The 23,545-nt window shown below is 44.8% G+C and overlaps 1 protein-coding gene across 1 annotated transcript in view; it reads right to left on the reverse strand.

The window, feature by feature from the left end:
- The window catches only part of trappc9 (trafficking protein particle complex subunit 9), a 493,006-nt gene that overhangs the window by 274,994 nt on the left and 194,467 nt on the right, over positions 1–23,545 (reverse strand). The window contains 1 exon segment of the mRNA XM_079521861.1: positions 5,842–5,960. Within this exon segment, the coding sequence (XP_079377987.1) occupies positions 5,842–5,960 (119 nt within the window).

Raw genomic sequence — 23,545 nt, forward strand, 5'->3', positions numbered from 1 at the left:
TAGGTACCCTCACATGTTCTCCCCGTGTCCCCTAGGGTAGGTACCCTCACATGTTCTCCCCGTGTCCCCTAGGGTAGGTACCCTCACATGTTCTCCCCGTGTCCCCTAGGGTAGGTACCCTCACATGTTCTCCCCGTGTCCCCTAGGGTATAGGTACCCTCACATGTTCTCCCCGTGTCCCCTAGGGTAGGCACCCTCACATGTTCTCCCCGTGTCCCCTAGGGTAGATACCCTCACATGTTCTCCCCGTGTCCCCTAGGGTAGGTACCCTCACAAAAAACATGCAGTAATCCTGGTCTCTAAAACTGCCTCCCCCTGGCCAGCCGGGGTGCCTGATGGAGGGGAAAGGAACTGGTCGGAATAACGTGTTCCTTCCACGCGCTACGTCCGGCCGGGGAAACTCTCCCCTGTCAGGTGAAAAGAAGCAGCTTGGACTCCTCATGCATAGAAGGAGGCATGAGGTCAGTCCGCTGCCCCCCCCCCCCCCCCCCCCCCAGGTTGGCAGAGGAAGTGTAGCGCCCAAGATTACAATAGATAACTGACACTGGGTGTCACAAAATAAAAATGTAAAGAAAAAAGACCTAAAGCCCTAACCACACCAAAGGGTCGACATGCAACTCCTTGGGTCCAAACGTTTGCGAGGAGTTGCAATATGGTGACCCTTTGTTGTGTGGTTTGGGGCCATTGAATTCCACGCGTCGAATCACTTGGGACAACATGGGACGACGAGTGTCAACGCGCAACGGGACATATCACACCGCAGGGACAACGCTAAAAACCGTCTCGATAGCGATTTTTCCAAAAAGTGTTGAAAGAGTTTTGAATAGCCCAATGCAAAAAAATAAATAAATCGAAAATGACACAGAAGCTTTGCCCGGTTTTAACGGGCTAAGATTACCTCAGCCTGGGTCTCACCAGCAGCATAATCTGCTTTGTAACTCAGAGCTGCCAGTCAAACTCTCTCCCTTTTAACAAGCTCAACTCGCTTATTAAAATGGCCTTGCCGGCTTCTGCGTCGGGGCTGTATAGGAAGGAGCCGGATGTATTTATGCGAAGGAGTCCAGAAGGGAGGTATATTAATAGTACAGAAAGGTGAGAGGACTCTTGGCAAACCATGGAGGAGAATGCTGATGTGGGCAGCTGGTCAGGGCCAGACTGGAGGTGGTGTGCTTTTAAAACTCGAGAGGTGATTAGGGAGACTTGTCACCTTCCCCCGGTGGGTCTCTGTCTCTGTCTGCACCCTTTTACCTCGTCGCCCGTCCTGTTGACCCAGCTGTCACTCCGACCACTGTGCGTCAAACCCGTAATATGGCTGTTCGGGCGCAAGGGAGGTTTAGTGTCACAGACACGTATACTGCGTGCACTAGACTTGTTTTTGGAGTGCTCAAGTACACTACACCAGGGGGTTCTCAACCCGTGGGTCGCGACCCCTCGGGGGGGGTCGCCAAATTATGTAGGGGGGTCCCAGAAATTATATTTGTGGAAATTAAGAGTTTACATAGTACACATAGTACATGCATACACAGTATACACCTTCCCTAATGTATCTGGTTTCAGTATTTATTTATGGTGTATTGTCTCTATTATTAAGGTTATTGTAGCAGTCAATTTATATTGGGGGTCGGGAGGGAGCGGGGGTCCCGAGACATTGCCAAAGCATTTCCGGGGGTCCCCGGCCAAAAACGTTGAGAACCCCTGCACTACACCATGTGGTTGTCAAACCCTTTCTGGATCAAAAAACATGTAGTTCCAAAAACGTGTAGTTTCAGAGCATGCTTGTTTTAATGATCAATCGATCGATTTGCAGTCCTGGCTTGGGATCAATGGAACTCAGTATATTGACGCATTGCGTTAGTTCATGCAGGGCATGGGAGTCACACATACGCCTCAGCCGGAATCAGCTGTCAAGTCTGCTGATTGCTTTCAATCAGCCATGCTGTCCCACATGCCATCACACCTCATTTCCTCAACAAGGCGGTCCCGTTTACATACAGCTCCCTCTTACACTGGATCTCTGCTTTTCAACTGACCTATAGCTAAGCCCCTCCCCAAACTGCTATGGTCCAATCACAGCTAAGCATAACATTGGTTAGACAAACCTCTCCACCAATAGTTTTCCTATTATGATAAAACATTGTTTTAAAAAAAGTAATGTCACGCACATATTTGTCCAGTGCATACGGCAGGCCTTGTTGACGGATTTGGAAGAGATTTTGAAGGTCCGGTTCCAAAAATGAACCAGTATTTAATGTGTAAAATCCATTTTATTTACATTGGAATGAATGAGCCCGGCTGGAAAGTGTCCAAGTGGGAGTGTCTAAGTGGGTGAGGGTGGGGCTTAGTTAACCCATTTTGGGCGGGAACCCCTTTTGGTGTTTTAAACATTATGTTATAATTTAGCTATTGAAAAATAGCAGATCTACAAGCTCATAGCTACGAGCTTGTAGGTCTGCTATTTTTGAAAAATCGTTAAAATGTGGCGCAAATCTTTGAATATATATTCTTTCAGAGCGAACGTCTTTTTTTTTTTTTTTTACGTCAGGCCTAAATGGGAAATCTGGTATTCGCTCAACTGTATAACATGTGTTTCCCGCAAGTGTCCTTTCCTAAAATATCAGCATCATTCATTGATTGAATACATTATTATCAATAATGTACCGCCGGGGGGCCCCCGGACCACAGTTTGAGAACCACTCCACTAGAGCACGTTGCTCGTGTTGTTAATAGTGTGCCTGGTGATTGAATGTGTGGGCTGTGTGTGTGTGTGTGCGTGTGCGTGCGCTGTGTGTGCGTGTGCGTCAGCTCCGGCGGCCTGCGTGCTGCGCTTTCGGCTGCCAGTGCAGATGAGTCACGGCGGGGAGGAACTTCGCTCCTTTGGTCACAGCAGGCAGAACTCAGTGAACCCCTTCCACCATACACCCCCACCCCCACCCCTCCCTCCCTCAGACCTCAGTGGTGCTCAACCTTTTCTTCTAGCTATCTGGACCAGTGGTTCTCAAACGTTTGTGCGCCGCGGACCCACATCTGACAAACAAGCGGCTGTATACAGCGGCTGCTATGCTCACGCACCTATATATATATATATATATATATATATATATATATATATATATATATATATATATATATACACACCTAGTGGTGTTATTTTTTTTTCGTTCCATAGGCTTCCATGTTAAAAGAGGTATTTTCACAAGCCACAAACTACCGTTTTGTAAAGGTAAGGTTTATTCTACTTATTTGAGTTGTTATACCATTGTGTTTTCTTCATATTATTATCGGTCTTTGACATTTTAACATTAGGAAATGTACTTAGATTCTCCAGAGAAAAAAAGTGTAAATGCCTAATGTTAAATGACACCACTATCTACCGGAAGTGGGCGTGGAACGCCGGCTGTGAGATAGGCCTATAGGAACGATCTTTCACTTGGTGATACAAGCGTGAAATGTGGCATGAATGAACATGCCTCTGGGTCATCTCTTTACCTTTTTAAACCGAGCCAACGGAAAATCCAATATGGTGGTCATTTTTCAAGATGGCCGCCAAATGAAAAAAGGCCTTTTGTGGCGGTTCTGGACAACCGTGGGTCCGACCGATTGTAACAGAAATATAACGCCATAAATCACTCAAAGTGAGTGACAGACTCAACACTTGTCAGTCACTTGGCATAGTAGCACACAGCATGCAAGGCAGCGATGCATGCATGCAAACAACATATTTCTCCAGCTGAGATTTAGTGTCTCCCTCTCTCTCTGGAAGAGGTTGCACATGCCACACTGAGGCGCTCCAACACAAACACATGCAGATTCAGCTGACACAAATCAACACCACGCTGTTTGTCCAAAACACACAATAACTCCTCTCACACCGACTTAACGTGTTTATCTTCAGCCATACAGACTCCATTTGACACAAATCAACACCACTGTTGTTTGTCCAAAACACACCATCTCCTCTCCACGTTTCTACTTCCCCACTTGTCCTAATGTCAGTAAAATAATGAACACATCAACATACCTGCAACTTTGCAAGTGATGCATCATGCTGGAGCCTCTAGTCTTCTAAACGTCTGTTTCCCTTCTCTTGTAACCGGCGGGGATGCGCTTTTGTCTCAAAACAAAATAATGTTGGCAGTACACACGTGACTCTGCTACTATAGAATTCCACAGGCATGGGGCTACAGCATGTAGCAGAGGGCCCGGTCGGCAGGGCTGGACTGGCCACCGGGCATACCGGGCATTTTCCCGGTGGGCCGCGACCGTAGGGGGCCGCCATGATAAAAAACAGGCAGGCAGGCCAATAGGCGGCAGGCCACCAGGAAAGGTCCGGGCGTGCTGCCATTCTGGGGTAGCGCCCCCCCTGACCCCCCCCCGGCGGTGCAGTGCAGGGGGGGGGGCCACATAATATTATGTTGCCTATCTGCGCGCTGGTTGTGGTGGGCCGGTCTGGGCCAAATTCACGCGAAAATGCCCGGGCCGAATTTTTGTCCCAGTCCAGCCCTGCCGGTCGGCCATCGCACGGAGCATGGTTTTGGGGACGGGGGAGAAGGCGGGTGTTGGAAGAGCGGAGGCTTCGAGTGGCGCGTTTAGGGGCGATGAGTTCTCTAACCTATTTTGGCCGGGAACCCCTTTTGGTGTTTTAAGCATTAGGTTATACTTTAGCTTATTTGAAAAATAGCAGATCTACAAGCTCACATGCTACGAACTTGTAGGTCTGCTATTTTTGAATAATGTTGACAGTATACACGTGACTCTGCTACTATACCAGACCGGTGGAGACGTGAGTGAGAGGGAGGGGCAACTGTACAGCTGTGTCTGAGCAGAGCAGCGTGGTGGAGGCACGCAAGTTGCGTTGCAGGAAGAACGCGTGAAAAAAATTAAAAAGGGGGCTTGCCGCCTCGCTCATTGTGTTGCCCTCAGCGACGTGTTGCCCTACGCATAGTGCGTAGTGAGCGTATACCTAGCGACGGGGCTGTATATATCTATATATATTACATTGCCATCATTGCATAGCATTAATACCCATGGACCACAGGTTCAGAAACAAAGCCCTACAGTAGACACACTATTATACTGTACACCAGCGCTGGACAGACAAATGTGAACTGACAGTGATACATCGAGCAAAGGATCATCTGACGCAGGTTATGAAAGAGGACATCGACGGAGAGATTGGAAAGGAACATCATGACTTTTCTGCAACTTGTTCTCTTCCCTTACTTTTATTCAAAGCCCATTACAAGTCAACTCAGAGCGGTCCATCACTTTGACCTCACACCGGGATGTTTCCACTCCAACTGTTTCTATCACAATGTTCCCACACCTTCTGTCAGATGATATACTGCATGATATATCATTTCGTTTCTTACTTTTTTTCCCCTCCTGTGTTATATCCCTCTAAACTCTACATTCTGATCTCTAGAGGCAAGGGGTGAGCATAAGGAGCACAAGGGAGACACACGCTGCACTCAATCGTTGTTCGTTCTCTCAGACTTGTTGGGGTAAAAAGGTGCAGTTTGGTGTTAAACAATGCTGTGGCTTAGCTACGTGCACCGGCGTGTGCATGTGCACGTGTACATACACACACACACACACACACATAAAGTAAAGGCAAATATAACCTGAGGCGTTCATTATGCGGTAAAGATAGGGCATCAAATAAAAGGCATGGGGAGAGAGCGCATTTGTTTGACAATCCTTCTCTTCGACACACAAGCAAGCAAGAGGGAACTAATTAATTAACCACTTTCAGCCTAGCGTTGAAAGCGATAGGTTAGGAGGACACGTCATTATAGGCGTGTCAAACATTTTTAAAAACACAGCCGCGTGCGTGTCTCTTACCTTGATGTGGCTGTACTCGGCCTTGCTGGACTCGCTGCTGCCAGTCTTGGCCTCTCCCCTCGGCTTGAGGATCGTGCGCAGTGGACTGGACATGGGCAGGCCTGTGACGCTGATGCCATCTAAAACAGTCAAAATGCAGACAGTGCCATACTGTTAGGCATAGGTATTAATTTGGAACCAATATAATTAGAATAACTGACGGTGGTTTGGATTAGCTAAAGATTGGAGCTGATACACTAAAGTGCACTGTCATACACTGTCAAGTCACCTATATTTATATAGCACATTTAAAAAACAACAGAAGTTGACCCAAAGTGCTTTCCATATAAAAAGGACCTGATAAAAATACAAAATAATAAAATAAACGAAAAATATTCAATACTTCATACAACGATACAATATAACAACATCACAAGGACCATGAGAGCATGGAGGGGGGAGTATTACATGAGCGCATGTAATACTATTTACAAAGAGGTTAAAACGTTCACAGGCCAAGAGCTAAAGGCAATGGAGAAAAGTTGAGGGGACAACAAGGGGCATGTGGGAGGTTGACCTGAGTACCCTGGAAGCGGGAGGTGCAGAAACCAGGTCACAAATGTACTGGCCATTTTGGGCTTTAAAAACAAAACATGGAATTTTTAAATGTATTCTGTGTTTGCAGTTGGGCCAGAACCGGGGTTATGTGCTCACGCATTCTGGTTCCTGTCTATGGGCGGCTGTGGCTCAGGAGGTAGAGCAGGTCGTCCAATGATCCCTGGGTCGGCGGTTCGAATCCCAGCTCCTCCTGTCCACATGTCGAAGTGTCCTTGGGCAAGACACTGAACCCTACATTGCCTCCAATGAGTTGGTCGGTGTGAGCTTGCCACCATTGGTGTGTGAATGTGGGAAGTGAGGACGCTGGCGTCGACTGTTCGCCGCTTCAACTCCCAATGTATGAATGAATGAACCATTGTAAAGCGCTTTGAGCACTTGGAAAAGCGCTATAAAAATGCAATTCATTATTATTAAAAGACTTGCAGCTGAGTTTTGGAACATCTGTAGGCGGGAGAGAGTGGATTGAGTCGGGCCACGATACAAGGAGTTACAAAAGTCCAATCGAGAGGTCACGGTGATAAAAGCGTGGATCACAGTTTCCAGGTAAGCTAAATCGGTTTCAATTTTGCTATTGTTCTTAACTGACAAAAACTGCTACTCACTGCACTGGACACTTGTTTGTTAAAATGTAAGCTGGAGTCAAAGTGAACACCCAGGTTCTTTACTGTGTTGTGCACATTCGCAGAGAGGGGGCCTAGCGAATAGAAACTTGACTCGCACAGCTGTTATTGAATGGAATGCTGCAACACCGTTTTCTTTTTGAAATATTACGGCCACAGTTTTTTTAAATTAATCTTCTCGGAAGGAAAATGTTTTGCAGCACTCAGGTAAGGGTATACTTCAAAAGCCACCCGTGTTTTCTCCAGTCAATGCAGTCATATCTGTAATGCAATCTGGGGCGTACAGGCGGGGAGGGTAAACAAAGTATTATTTAAGCCATTTTGGACTGAGGTCGATTAAAAAAAAGGCTTCTAAATCCTAACATTTTTCTGAAAAAACATGTTTCTATGTGAGTGGTACTCAACCTTTTTCATGTCAAGGACCCCCAGAATTATCTCTATTGGGCCACGGACCCCCATCTCAAAATATGTAGTTCCAGGGACCCCCCAGAAGCAAATATTTTAGTTAAAAATGTTCGCTCTGAAATATATTTGCGCCACATTTTCACGACTTTTCAAAAATAGCAGACCTACAAGCTCATAGCGCGCCACTCGGTGGCGCGCTATGAGCTTGTAGATCTGCTATTTTTCAATAGCTAAAGTATAACATAATGCTTAAAACACCAACAGGGGTTCCCGCCCAAAATGGGTTAACACAGCAGCTACAGTGCAGCCAAGTCACAGGGGTTTTGCTGTTTTCACACAAACCAGTTTTTCCAGCCCACACGCACACAAAGCAACCACCACTCCAGACCAAGCCGTGACGCCAGCACGGAGCCACTGACGTCAGCACAGACATTATCTGTTACTCCAAAGGGGAAATTGCTGAGCCCATGTACTGTAGGGCTCTAATAATCTACCCACTATTCCACTGTTAGGTTCTTAGCTTACGTATGATTCATGATGACTATTGTGATGTATCTGATGTATTACCATGTTGTTGTTGTTCTTGTTTACTGTACGTAAGTCGCTCTGAATTAAACCCATTTTGACCTGAGATCAGATTCTAAAAATGTCTTCTACATCCTGACAGTTTTCTGAAAAAGCTATGTTTCTATGTCAGTGGTTCTTCGATTTTTCAAAAATAGCAGACCTACAAGCTCGTAGCGCGCCACTCGGTGGCACGCCGAACCACCCGAACCACCTAAGCTGGCTCCTTTCCAGGCGAATCAAATCATATATTCAAATCCTATTTGAACTGGAGACGACCCCCCCCCCACCCTGATAAGCAGTTGAAATGTAGGAGTTTAGGCATTACATAGTTTGACTCGGTTCCACAGATACATCATTATTGCGAAAATAGCAGATCGGTTGCGAGGCATTGTGAGTTTGGAGATCTGCTATTTTCAAAATGTTTGGCCTCTTTGTTAACATCGTGAGCTCCTGCTAACACAAGCCGTTTCTTACAATGGAGGTCTGCGAGTGAGAAACCCGGATATGAAAACATTCTCTCTCTCTCTCTCTCTCTCTCTCATTGTAGACTCCTGAGAGTTGGGAATTAAAACCAACGATTTGTTTTAGGTTACTGATATACGTAGTAAATGTAACAGCTAAATCTCTTTTGTATAGTTGCATCTGGTTTAAAGTAGAGCTGCACTATACGTAGCCTAACGTATTGTATGCTTAGACTGTAAGCAACGCAAACAGGATTATAGTGAGCACGCAATGTGCCACGCAGAGATATGACTGCAATTACCACACTGACTGCAGTACATTTTAATGACTCTAACCCACTTAGACCTGAGGACGATTCTACAAATGCCTTCTAAATCCTGACAGTTTACTATGTCAGTCATTCTCAAACATTTTCATGTCAAGGACCCCCAAAAATAAATAAATATGTTGTTCCAGGACCCTCCCAGAAGCAAAGATTTGAGTTAAAAACCTTCCCCCTGGAAGATTATATTCAAAGTTTTGCACCACATTTTCACGATTTAAAAAAAATAGCAGATCTACAAGCTCGTAGCGCGGCACTCGGTGCCGCGCTATGAGCTTGTAGATCTGCTTTTTTTCACTAGCTAAATTATAACAATGCTTAAAACACCAAAAGGGGTTCCCGCTCAGAATGGGTTAATCATGACATCTCTGCATCATGGTATAGAAGAGAGAGAGAGAGAAAAGTCAATGTCAGCAAAGGGGTTGTTATGGAGGGTTGTCACATTTTAGCCCATTACGCTCCGTATCTTTATCCCCTGGGGCTCTGCACAATCCCATCATCATCATTAGCAGCGCTATTTAGGTTTAGGTTCACTCGCTGTACGTGTTCTCATGTACTGCTCTAACCGCTATGAGGCTTCCACGTACTGTAATGGAACGGCAGCTTCCACGTACCGTAATGGAACGGCAGCTTCCACGTACTGTAATGGAACAGCTTCCACGTACTGTAACGGAACGGCAGCTTCCACGTACCGTAATGGAACGGCTTCCACGTACTGTAACGGAACGGTAGCTTCCACGTACTGTAATGGAACGGCAGCTTCCACGTACTGTAATGGAACGGCAGCTTCCACGTACTGTAATGGAACGGCAGCTTCCACGTACTGTAATGGAACAGCTTCCACGTACTGTAACGGAACGGCAGCTTCCACGTACCGTAATGGAACGGCTTCCACGTACTGTAATGGAACGGCAGCTTCCACGTACTGTAATGGAACGGCGGCTTCCACGTACTGTAATGGAACGGCTTCCACGTACTGTAATGGAACGGCAGCTTCCAACGTACTGTAATGGAACGGCAGCTTCCATGTACTGTAATGGAACGGCAGCTTCTAACATACTGTAATGGAACGGCAGCTTCCATGTACTGTAATGGAACGGCGGCTTCCACGTACTGTAATGGAACGGCAGCTTCCACGAACTGTAATGGAACGGCAGCTTCCACGAACTGTAATGGAACGGCAGCTTCCACGTACTGTAATGGAACGGCAGCTTCCATGTACTGTAATGGAACGGCAGCTTCCACGTACTGTAATGGAACGGCAGCTTCCATGTACTGTAATGGAACGGCAGCTTCCATGTACTGTAATGGAACGGCAGCTTCCACGAACTGTAATGGAACGGCAGCTTCCACGTACTGTAATGGAACGGCAGCTTCCATGTACTGTAATGGAACGGCAGCTTCCACGTACTGTAATGGAACGGCAGCTTCCACGTACTGTAATGGAACGGCAGCTTCCACGTACTGTAATGGAACGGCAGCTTCCACGTACTGTAATGGAACGGCAGCTTCCACCTACTGTAATGGAACGGCAGCTTCCACCTACTGTAATGGAACGGCAGCTTCCACGTACTGTAATGGAACGGCAGCTTCCACCTACTGTAATGGAACGGCAGCTTCCACGTACTGTAATGGAACGGCAGCTTCCACGTACTGTAATGGAACGGCAGCTTCCACGTACTGTAATGGAACGGCAGCTTCCACGTACTGTAATGGAACGGCGGCTTCCAGGTACTGTAATGGAACGGCAGCTTCTAGGTACTGTAATGGAACGGCAGCAGTGGTTCCCAAACCTTTTCATGTCAAGGACCCCCAAATTGACACTAATAAGCCCCCATAAGAGAAGATTGTTATGTCTCTAGCAGTGATTTTCAACCCGTTTAATTTCAAGGACCCCGAGTTTGACATGCATTAGTCTATGAACGGGTCCATTTGGTTCCATTTGTACGCTCTCTGTACGACCCCGAGTTTGACATGCATTAGTCTATGAACCAGGTCCATTTGGTTCCATTTGTACGCTCTCTGAGTTACAGACCCATAAGGGTCCATTTGGTTACAAATTATCATCTTGCTGGGTCCCCCCTGGAACTCCCTCAAGTACCCCTGGGGGTCCCCGGACCCCACTTTGGGAACCACTGCTGTATGGAACGGCAGCCTCGGGCCACTGTGAAGAGTCAGACGCCACTCCAAACCTGGAGCTATAGAATCATCAAAAGCTGTGGTTTTCAACCAATGGTCCGGGGAACCACCAGTTGTCCATGAGGGGGGGTATAGTTAGGATTCAGCATGTCAGAGCTGAAATAGACATATGAATATGAAATAAATTCTTAAACATGTAGCTAGGCGTAATGTTAGAGACCACAGCAGTGAACCTTTCAAGCCTGTTTTCTCAACTCGCTGTTTCTCTGCAAGACATGAATTACTCTATAAGCCATATCTCCAAAACTGGTGGGTCAAACTGAACCACCAATATGTCAATTTGAAGCTATGATTCCCCGCTTTCATATGACATGAACAAAGACACAAAAAAACAAAAACAATGATAGCCTCGGTCAGAAACTGTCACAAATGATCGGAATTGGATCGGGAGCAAAGAAAACGTGAACGGGACATCCCTAACACTCCGATTGCCCGGGGTTATTTAATCCATTAAATCATAGCGCCCAGCGATTTATAGCAGCGGAGCACTTTTACAGACGGACCGGATGTTATCCCGGATGTGGATGTATACGTAGCAGCTAAATGTAGCCAAAACACTCTAGAGCCGATCGACAACAACGGGAGGTAAGAATAAATCTACCGCGACTAGCGACTGGACCGTAGTGGACCGTCTAACACATGATCCTTTCTTAGAATTGGACGGGATGATTTAGATCGCGAGGTATTAACGTTTTAAGATTTTCGATGACGTCCCACTGTTACGCAACATCGAGTATTGCGCAACAGGCGCTCCTAGGCTGTGGAGCGATGCGATCGGTTTTCATATCAATAAACTTCGTCTTTTGGATAAAACTTCATCCTGGGCGCTGGGTGTTACTAATGGAAAGGTCGGTGAACTTCGTCCTGTGTTAATAGTCATGTGATGAACTATAGAACCTACTCCCAATGATAGTATGTTCTTTAAACTGGAATCACCCACCTATACTTCAGGATGAAATTAAATAAAACACACAGCGGAGATCCTACGATTCCTACTCAAGCCCACCATTTGATTTACCTCTGAAAGTACAAATGTAACCAAATGGACTTGTAAGTGTCCCAAACATTTTGTACACTTAACAGTTACAATTCAATAAATGGACACAAGGTGAGGACGCGGGAGAGACTCGGAGTAGAGCCGCTGCTCCTCCGCCTGGAAAGGAGCCAGCTCAAGTGGTTCGGGCATCTGGTTAGGATGCCTCTCGGGCATCTCCCTAGGGAGGTCCTCGACGCACGTCTCACAGGGAGGATACCCCGGGCAGACTAAGGCGCAGATGGAGGGATTACATCGACTCACTGGCCTTGGAACGCCTCGGGATCCCCCAGGAGTTAGTCACTAATGTTGCTCTGGGGAGGGAAGTCTGGAGCTCTCTGGTGGAGCTGTTGCCCCCGCGACCCGACTACGGATAAGCGGTTGAAGATGGATGGATGGACACAAGGTATTACTGTGTATGCTTCCTGTATTCTCAAACGTTTAAACATTCCAATTATCACCACTTCTTCTCAAAAAGGTTAATGCATTTTTGTGTTCTTGTGGTTCTTCCTCAGCAAGCACGTGATCCATCTATGAATAGTAAAATGACAGCATCATCACTGTAATCGATCGTATGGAACTGTGCTCTCTGGGGGGTTAGAGCACATGTAATTGGAGTGCCGTCAGAAAATGAAAACCAATATTGTGTAGCTGTAAAGCTTTAAGCACTACAATTTCATGAATGAAATTTCCAGGTGAGATTAGTCGTATGTAAATGCGTAAGCCTTGCCCGAGCCTTGGGGCCCATTTTGCAAGAGCAGTCTAAGTTTTTGAATCAAGGTTTGAATCACATATGCATTAAACATAATGGTCGGATTACAGCTTTAACCAATTTAGACCTGTTACACCTATAAATTGTTCTACCTTTCAAGCCGAGAATGTCATTTTTGTTAATTATTTGTATTATTATTAAGTCAGGATTTAGAATTTAGACCGTACGACGTGTGGGAACTAATCCAACCGGGTTAGCGCATTTGCATTGATATCAAACGAGAGAAAAATATTCTGATTTTTTTTTCTTTTTCTTTTGAGTTGGCCTCTCCTTCTGCACCATACTCCTTGCTCTTTCGCGCATGAGCGTTGTCGTTCACTTCCCTGTATATACCGCTCACAAAGAAAGGCTCGGCGCACGTAATCTAAGGAGCTCTCCGTGGTTTTGACCAGATGGATATACTAAGCTCTTCATTTCTGACTTCAACATGCCTCTCGTTCAAAATATGAAGCGAGCGATCATCAGCGACGTTATCGTAATCTTAGCGAGGTAAGCAAGCAAAAATATGTCTCCCGGTTTTTGTCCGGAACGTTTTTTTTACAGAGTAAAAGCGGACATATCTTCCCGGCACCTCGAGCTTCTATTTTGAAAGAAATCCCAGTGCCGATTGTGTTAATGAGGTAAACAAATATGGGAATTGGAAGAAAATTAAAACTATATTTAAAAAATGTAATCGTAAACCCAGCATGCAACTACAGTACGTCAACATAGTACATCCGTGACCTATACGGAAGTTACCCAGGGACATGCATTGGCTGCAAGTGTCCTCATTAGTCAAAACAAACTGCGTGGAACTTCTCATTACAGCCGCATTCAGCCTGTCATAAATCAATGAGCCACTGTGCAGGTGGAAATGCCACAGCCCACCTCTCTATGCCAGCCCAGTCATTATCCACATGTGGTTTTTAATTTTAACCCATTTTGGCCTGACGTCGAAGTTTATAAAATGTCTTGTCTAAATCCTCCAGTTTTCTGAAGTACCCATGTTTCAGTGGTGCTCAATATTTCAAATCAAGCACCCCAAAAATTATATGTAATTGGACTCCAACCCCCATCTGAAAATATGTTGTTCCAGGGACCCCTCAGAAGCAAAGGTTCGAGTTAAAAACGTTCGCTCTGAAAAAAGATATATTCCACATTTTCACGATTTTTCTAAAATAGCAGACCTAAAAGCTCGTAGCGCGGCACTCGGTGGCGCGCTATGAGCTTGTAGATCTGCTATTTTTCAATAGCTAAATTATAACAATGCTCAAAACACCAAAAGGGGTTCCCGGCCCCAAAATGGGTTAAGAAGGGGGAACAGATTTCAATCAAGGAACAAAGCAAAGCAAAGAACCACAAATACAAATGAAATGTGTCTCTAAAAATATGTGGTTCTCAAAGGAGGGGTCCGGGAATGCCAAGAGCTCCTCCCCCAAAGCAAATCGGTTTAAAGAGTTTAACGGGTTAAACTTTAACCATAATTTTATACAATGATATGGATATTAAAAAACGTGAAAGGTCACACATAGTCTCTTATTCTCTTAGGGAACGTCTTAGGCAACGTTAAAACAAGGTTTAGAACCACAGCACCACACACACACACACACATCCTTGTGGTGGAAAGGATTAAGGATGACATCATCACCCCGCCCCATCCCAGCAGACATCAGTATGTGTCTGCCCGTCCGTCTAGTTGTCTAGGGCAGGGGTTCTCAACCCGTGGGTCGCGACCCCTCGGGGGGGGGGGTCGCCAAATTATTTTAGGGGGTCCCCAAATTATTTTCAAAAAAAAAAAAAAAAAAAAAAGATTTTTTTTTAAAAAAATTTTTCACGATTTTTCAAAAATAGCAGACCTACAAGCTCATAGCGCGCCACTCGGTGGCGCGCTATGAGCTTGTAGATCTGCTATTTTTCAATAGCTAAATTATAACAATGCTTAAAACACCAAAAGGGGTTCCCGCCCAAAATGGTTTAAGGTTATTGTAGCAGTCAATTTATATTGGGGGTCGGGAGGGGGCGGGGCGGGGGTCCCGAGACATTGCCAAAGAATTTCCTGGGGTCCCCGGCCAAAAACGTTGAGAACCCCTGGTCTAGGGGACAAATTGTTTAACCTATTAAACCCTCCTCCTGTCGCCTCCACTTATTTCCTTTTGAGAGGCGCTAGCCACTCTTATGTCCAGCTTTGAGGGTCTGTGTAAACACACACATTGTCCTAACACAAACATTGAACGCCATTTACCGTTATATTGACAATGAATGGCCAGTTTTGAGTGTTTGTGTGTACACACAAACATTGCGTGAATAGTAAATACAAACATTGAAGACTACGGTGAGGACGCAAATTCTGATTGGCCGTAATGTTGACAAGAGCGCCCCCCTCGGTGCCATAATAGGCCTATCTCACAGCCCGCTTTCCACGCCCACTTCCGGTAAATAGTGGTGTCTTTAACATGAGCATTTACACGTTTTTTTCTCTGGAGAATCTAAGTACATTTTCTAATGTAAAAATGTGACAGACCAATATTATTATGAAGCAAACAAGATGGTAAATCAGGTCGAACAGATAGAACAAACCTTACCTTGAGAAAACAAAAGTTGTAGACTTCTTAAATAACCTCGGTTAACATGTAGTGTCTATGGAGTTATGGAGTGACGTCGCGCTATCACCACTAACCCCGAAAGGGGGCGTATTTAGGGGGGCGGGGAAATTCTGTGAGATAGGCTTATAATCCACCATGCATGTTGCCAGTCGGCCACTAGCCTCGGAAACCCAGACGTTTTTATTTCCAGGGAGAAAAAAAAGAGTCTGCGTCCGAGTCCACTTCAATTCGGCATAGAGTAGTGCAAACATCGCTCACTCTCTGCTGATTTCTGATCGTCTGCACCTTTGTTAAATTGACACACACACGCACACATGTACACACACACACACTCCTCTCTCTCTCTGTCGCTCTAAGTAATTAGTCCCATTTTTGCGCAGCTGCGCATACTTTCTCCGGGCGGATCCTGCCGGAAGCTGCCTATGCCATAAAAAGCATAGGTGAGTTCCAGGCTAGTCGGCCACAGGAGCACCTCCACTATTTATAATGTGTGGTTATTTGTAAAAGTTTGGAAACATTTGACAATTTTTCAAAAAATGCCTATAGGGTATATATACTGTATGTGCCCAAAACAGGGACACCATATGCAGGTTGAAAGTGATGGTTTACTCCACTTTGAGAGGGATGTAAAATGACTGAAGGAAACAAAGAGACGCTTGACTTAACCCGTTTAGACCTGAGAACGATTCTACAAAATGCCTTCTAAATTCTGACAGTTTTCTAGAAAAACACATGTTTCTATGTCAGTCGTTCTCAAGCATTTTCATGTCAAGCACCCCCAAAAATGTATGTAATTGGCCGCAGACCCCACATCTGAAAATATGTTGTTCCAGGGACCCCCCCCCCCCCCCAGAAGCAAAGATTTGAGTTAAAAACGTTTGCTCTGAAAGAATATATATATTCAAAGACTTGCACCACATTTTCAAGACTTTTGAAAAATAGCAGACCTACAAGCGGCACTCGGCTTGTAGATCTGCTATTTTTCGAAAGCTAAAGTATAACATAATGCTTTAAAACACCAAAAGGAGTTCCCACCCAGGATGGGTTAAGTCCAGCCAGGTGAGACGTCCATTTGACACATGTTTTACAGATAGACTATAGCTGGGGAGCGTATGATGGACAACCTCATTCTCCCACAGAACTGGCGGGGAGAACGCTTTGACATAAAGCTCTCGGTGGGAGTGAGACTTTGAATTACGCCCGTCGTCTAAGCTCGGGTGATTGTCTTGACATATCGAGACTGCATGAAGTACACCACTCGGAAAATTACAGTCCCCCCTTCTCTCAAGAGCACATTGTGTCCATGCACATCGCAATCAGTTAACTGCAAAAACACTGACATCAAAAGGAAATCTGACAGAGATCCAGATAGAGAGAGGTAGGGAGGCAGGGAGGGAGAGAGAGAGGGGGGAGAGAGGGGGGAGAGAGAGAGAGAGAGAGAGAGAGAGAGAGCGAGAGAGAGAGAGAGAGAGAGAGAGAGATGTGGACCAGGGTGAAGCAAGAGGACATGCACAAGGATGAATGTGAACAAATGATTACTATCATTATTCAAAAGCCAGCGCAGTTAGTCTAGACACTCCATTACAGGCTGCAGGAAATCATCAACAAGTAGACCCTTTGGTACGCTCCCCAAAGAGACGGAGACAGACAGAGAGAGACAGACAGACACAGAGACAATACAAAGGGACGGAGATCATTTGGACGTCTCTATGATTCTCACTGCAACATGCCTGATTTATAACTTGGTAGTGTCGCCACGTCGCACACCGTAAATAGCATTCATGTGTGCAAATGTTTATATGTAGAGTCAGAATTATAGAAAGTGCGGGTGCATGCCAGTGTTGTGAAAGTATAATGTTAACCCATTTTGGCCTGACGTCGAAATTAAAACAATGTCTTTTTAAAATGTATCTTTTTTCTAAAAAACCTCATGTTTCTATATCAGTGGTTCTCAATATTTCATGTCAAGGACCCCAAAAATGATATGTAATAAGCCGCCGACCCCCCATCTGAAAATATGTTCTTCCAGGACCCTCCCCCAGAAGCAAAGATTTGAGTTAAAAACTGAAACTCCGAAAGAATATATATATATTCAAAGATTTTAGGCACATTTTCACGATTTCTCAAAAATAGCAGACCTACAATTTCATAGCGCGGCACTCGATGCTTGTAGATCTGCTATTTTTCAATAGTTCTTAAAACACCAGAAAGGGTTCCCGCCCAAAATGGGTTAAGATGTGAACATTTAAATGAACTAAAATATATATATACATATAGTTCTCTCCTCCAACAGCTGTGTCTTAGTGAGATTGACTGCATCATGCTCCGTTTATATTGCCTCGAAGGCAATGGGGTTTTTATTGTTTTAGTAGTCCAGATGGTCACTGCCTTTCCATTGACCTGTATGGGTTAAGCCATTTTGACCTGAGATCAGATTCTAAAAATGTCACACACACACACAAGCTCGTAGCGCGCCACTCGGTGGCGCGCTATGAGCTTGTAGATCTGCTATTTTTCAATAGCTAAAGCATAACATAATGCTAACACCAAAAGGGGTTCCCGCCCCAAAATGGGTTAAGGGGATGTGCTACTCTTGGGGCATATAAGCAGTGAGACCTTTTTTTTGTATGGTGAGCCATGCTGGGGGATTTGTCATGCAAGTCTTGGCTCCTTAGACTCAAGGAAAATGTCTCATACTTCTGAAGTCTGAATCCTTGTCTTGCGCCTCATTGTCTATATTATGTTTTTTTGAGCATGCACTGACGATTCCGCATTGACAGTGTGTAGGATTATGTTTAACCCATTTTGGGCGGGAACCCCTTTTGGTGTTTTAATCATTATGTTATACTATTGAAAAAATAGCAGATCTACAAGCTCATAGCGCGGCACCGAGTGCCGCGCTATGAGCTCGTAGGTCTGCTATTTTTGAAAAATCGTGAAAATGTGCCTCAAATCTTTGAATATATATTGTTACAGAGTGAACATTTTAACTAAAATCTTTGCTTCTGGGGGGAGGTCCCTGGAACAACATATTTTCAGATGGGGGGGCGGAGGCAATTTCATATAATTTTTGGGGTCCTTGACATGAAATATTGAGCACCACTGATATAGAAACATGAGGTTTTTCAGAAAACTGTCAGGATTTTGAAGACATTTTAAAAATGTCGACGTCGGGCATAAATGGGTTAAATTATGTAGCAGCTGTGGATTGTGGTGCGATTGTGGGTGTGTAAGCTGTCTGGGCATGCCTGCGTGCGTGTGTGTGTGTGTGTGTGTGTGTGTGTGTGTGTGTGTGTGTGTGTGTGTGTGTGTGTGTGTGTGTGTGTGTAGCAGGCAGAAAGGCAACAGTCTTTTGGTATCTTTTGTTCATGAACCTTATCGCCTGCAACTGCTTTATTTTCCCATTTCCTTTTCACTTTTTGTAACTCGACGCCGTCATAACGAGTCAGGTTTCTCGGGGTGAAGTAAAGGTTGAAGATGACTGCGAAAAGCAGCTGCCGACCTACAGCCAGAGTACAGCCGAGAGGCTGTTTTTAACCCATTTTGGGCGGGAACCCCTTTTGGTGTTAGCATTATGTTATGCTTTAGCTATTGAAAAATAGCAGACCTACAAGCTCATAGCGCGCCACCGAGTGGCGCGCTACGAGCTTGTAGGTCTGCTATTTTTGAAAAATCAAAGAACAACTGACATAGAAACATAGCTTTTTCAGACAGTCATTTTCAAACAGACATTTCTAAAATCTGATGTCAGGTCAAAATGGGTTAAAAAAAAAAGACGACTTTTCCTCGAGGCATTTCTTTCTTATTTATCGGACCGTGGCGGTGATCAAAACAGCAGGGAGAGAGAGAGAGAGAGAGAGAGAGAGAGAGAGAGAGAGAGAGAGAGAGTCAGTGAATCACACAGTCATGGAGTCCGACTCCAGAGGAAAACAGCAGCATCTTATTGGTATGATCCTCACATCACCTAAACCAATAAGGGCCTCTGCTGTAAGTCAAGGCATCATTAGTCCTGAGCCATGACATCACTCCCACCAGACGCCTGATTTATGCCGCTGGGGGTCTCAAACCCAACTGGAGGGAGAGTGACAAAGTAGTGTGAAGATAAATCAACAGAGTAGAGCCAGGGACCTGTTTTAATCCATTTAGGCCTGACCTCACACATTTAAAAAAAAAATCTTCTAAATCCTCCAGTTTTCTGAAATAAATATTTTCACGATTTAAAAAAAATAGCAGACCTACAAGCTCGTAGCGCGCCACTCGGTGGCGCGCTATGAGCTTGTAGATCTGCTATTTTTCAATAGCTAAATTATAACATAATGTTTAAAACACCAAAAGGGGTTCCCGCCCAAAATGGGTTAAATGTTCCCTGTGACCTGCTCTCCGTGGCCTTGTCTTATTTACTCTCTCTCTCTCTCTCTCTCTCTCTCTCTCTGTGTGTGTGTTAACAAGGGAATGACTTCAACGGACAGCCTCCTCCATTACAAAAAACAGCCTGATTGCTTCTATTTATTTTGTATTTATTGCTTCTTATTAATCGTATCACCAGTTTACCTTGACAATCCACCATGAGGCAGTTTGATGATCTTGTCTGGGGGGTGTAAAACATTCATTCATTCATTCAGTGATCATGATTTTACTCCACAAAATGTGTGAGACATCCACGTCACCGTCCCGTGTAGACTATAGTCCAAGTCTAGTACAGACTACAGCACGTTTCTGGGTTGTTTTTTTTTGTTGTGGGGGGGGGCTTGGTCTCGCTGCAGAGCAGCAGCAGAAAAGTAGAACCTTCTTCAACTTTTTCGAAACGATTTTTTCCCCGGCAATGACCTGCCACAGCGTGGTCGGTCATTGCTGGCGAGTTTCCGTTGGAAGTGCTGCTCAAGCCACACTGCGTACAGGGTTAAAAACCCCAAAAAGGATTGGGTTAAATAAGATTAATGGCAATAATTCATTATTCTTCCATTTACGGAATGGGGAAGGAATTGTAATAGGGAGAGAGAACTAGAGTGAAAAGAGTCAAAACAAAAACACATGATCAACTGACGCTTGACAGCATCACCCGAGCACTGAAATATGTTTCAGTCATGCTCGACAAAACTAAATAACCGTGAAACATTTTTTTGAGCACTCCCGTCAATCTCTGAACACGTTGTGTGCTATTTAATCTAGTGATCAGGGGGAGGAGGAGGAGGAGAAATGATGCCGTTTACTTGATCTAGCAGCAACGTGCAGATCAGAGACATGCACGAGGCTCTGATGTACCTACATGAACTGCATCAACGCGTTTTATCCTCGAGCTACAGTGCTAGAAATGAAGGAAAAGAGATAAGAGGGGGTGAGGAAAGGATGAGAGAGAGAGAGAGAGAGAGAGAGAGAGAGAGAGAGAGCAGCACTGTAGGCTGAAAGGTCCAGACAGGAGGGGGTATGATTCAGTTCCCACTGTTCCATGCAGTCATCCACAAAGATACAAGCCGTGATTAGAGATGCAGTAGGATGCTATGAAATGTACTTCCATTGTAATAGTATTCATTGAAAAACAAAAGGAGAGGAAAAGATTATGCCCAATGTCATATGGTCCGGGCTTCTAGGCTGTTGGGAGCAGCGTTATACAGTGTGTGTGTGCGTGCGTGTGTGCGTGTGTGTTTTTGTGAGCGTGCATGCATGTATGCGTGTGTTATGTGCGTGTAATGTACGAACCACAACATGAATTCAGAACCATGGACAGAGTCACACCTAGTCTGAATACCACAACATGAATTCAGAACCATGGACAGAGTCACATCTAGTCTCAATACCACAACATGAATTCAGAACCATGGACAGAGTCACATCTAGCCTAAATACAACATGAATTCAGAACCATGGACAGTCACACCTAGTCTCAATACCACAGCATGCATTCAGTACCATGGACAGAGTCACATCTAGTCTCAATACCACAACATGAATTCAGAACCATGAATTCAGAACCATGGACAGAGTCACACCTAGTCTGAATACCACAGCATGAATTCAGTACCATGGACAGAGTCACATCTAGTCTCAATACCACAGCATGAATCCAGAACCCTAGTCGCAATACCACACCATGAATTCAGAACCATGGACAGAGTCACATCTAGTCTCAATACCATAACATGAATTCAGTGCCATGGACAGTCACTTCTAGCCTAAATACCACAACATGAATTCAGAACCATGGACAGTCACATCTAGTAAGTCTCAATACCACAACATGAATTCAGGACCATGGACAGAGTCACATCTAGTCTCAATACCACAACATGAATTCAGTACCATGGACAGAGTCACATCTAGTCTCAATACCACAACATGAATTCAGTACCATGGACAGAGTCACAGCTAGTCTCAATACTACAACATTAATTCAGTACCATGGACAGAGTCACATCTAGCCTAAATACAGCAACATGAATTCAGAACCATGGACAGACGCTGCCTTTGCTGTATGCTGAGTTTACTCACCCTGCCTATCAGACAGACAGCCTCGGTTGATGGCTTCAAGAGACAGTGTGATGACCCATCCCATGGGTGTGTGTGTGTGTGTGTGTGTGTGTGTGTGTGGGGGGGGGGGGGGGGGGGGGGGGGGGATTGGTTACTAATTGTTGTTCTCTGTCCCTGTGTAGGAGGAGAGGGCCAGCCTGCTGAGGTGTGTCTTGGGGATTGACACACCTGGTCCCAATTATCCTCTTGGGTATAAGAGCAGGCTGGCCGAGGCCTCTCTCCCTCTCCCTCTCTCCCTCTCCCTCTCCCTCTCTTGCACAGGTCACACTGCCTGTTTGTTTTTGTTTGTTTGAAGTAGTTTCAGTTCAGTTGCTTTCTGCACTCGCACATACAGGCCATGTTCACACAGCCATACACACTTTACACTACTGATATCACTGACCATTCACACCTCATACCTTTTGCACCGTTCATGCCTTTTTTTGTTATAAATAAAATAATGTTAAGTCTCTTAAAGGTGTAGTGAAATGAAAAATACGTTTTTCACACTTTTAGACCATATCCGTGGTCATCATATGGTCATACCTAACAATGGATGCCAAAAAAATGAGAAAATTCTCATTTTTGTGTGTTTTTATATCAAACGTCCATAAAAATATATTTTTTATTACTTCCTGAAAACAAAAACGTGCTGCGTGATGACGTGTCGAGGCCAACATCGATAAAAGCCAATAAAAATGAAGCTCACCCGTTTAATTCCCCATATCTCCGCATCCGTCCAGCACAGGCTGCACAGCTGCTACTGATTACAGAAATCTTCCGTTTTTATTCCCATTCAAGATAACATCCAGAGAGTGTATTACTCGGTTTCAACTTAATCATCACGCTAAAAAATGTATCTGAAAACATTATAGGGTATAAATAAGCCACATAAGAGTAAACTGGTAAAGCTGGCCGACTATCAGATTTGTAAACAAACATCCACACGCTGTCCTGCGTAGCATAGCTACCCATAGCTACCGTCCCTAGCTACCGTCCCATCCCCTGAAGGGATGCGATAAAAAAAAATGTCCACCATTTCCGTTTCACTACGCCTTTAAAAGGCGTAGTGAAACGGAAATGGTGGACATTTTATTTTGAAGTTTCAGACGGTCTCAAGTTGAAACACCGCTATGAAGTTTCTGAACCAATCAGAGCGTTGCATCCCTTCAGGGGATGGGACGGTAGCTAGGGACGGGTAGCTATGCTACGCAGGACAGCGTGTGGATGTTTGTTTACAAATCAGATAGTCGGCCAGCTTTACCAGTTTACTCTTAATGTGGCTTATTTCTACCCTATAATGTTTTCAGATAAATTTTTTAGCGTGATGATTAAGTTGAAACCGAGTAATACACTCTCTGGATGTTATCTTGAATGGGAATAAATTGGAAGATTTCTGTAATCAGTAGCAGCTGTGCAGCCTGTGCTGGACGGATGCGGAGATATGGGGAATTCAACTGGTGAGCTTCATTTTGATTGGCTTTTATCGATGTGGGCCTCGACACACAGGAAGTAATACAAAATATTATTTTATGGACTTTTGATATAAAAACACACAAAAATGAGAATTTTCCCATTTTTTTGGCATCCATTGTTAGGTATGCCCATATGGTCTAAAAGTGTGAAAAACGTATTTTTCAT

This window comes from Electrona antarctica, assembly GCF_951216825.1.
Source record: "Electrona antarctica genome assembly, chromosome: 15".
In the NCBI taxonomy this organism is placed as follows: Eukaryota; Metazoa; Chordata; class Actinopteri; order Myctophiformes; family Myctophidae; genus Electrona; species Electrona antarctica.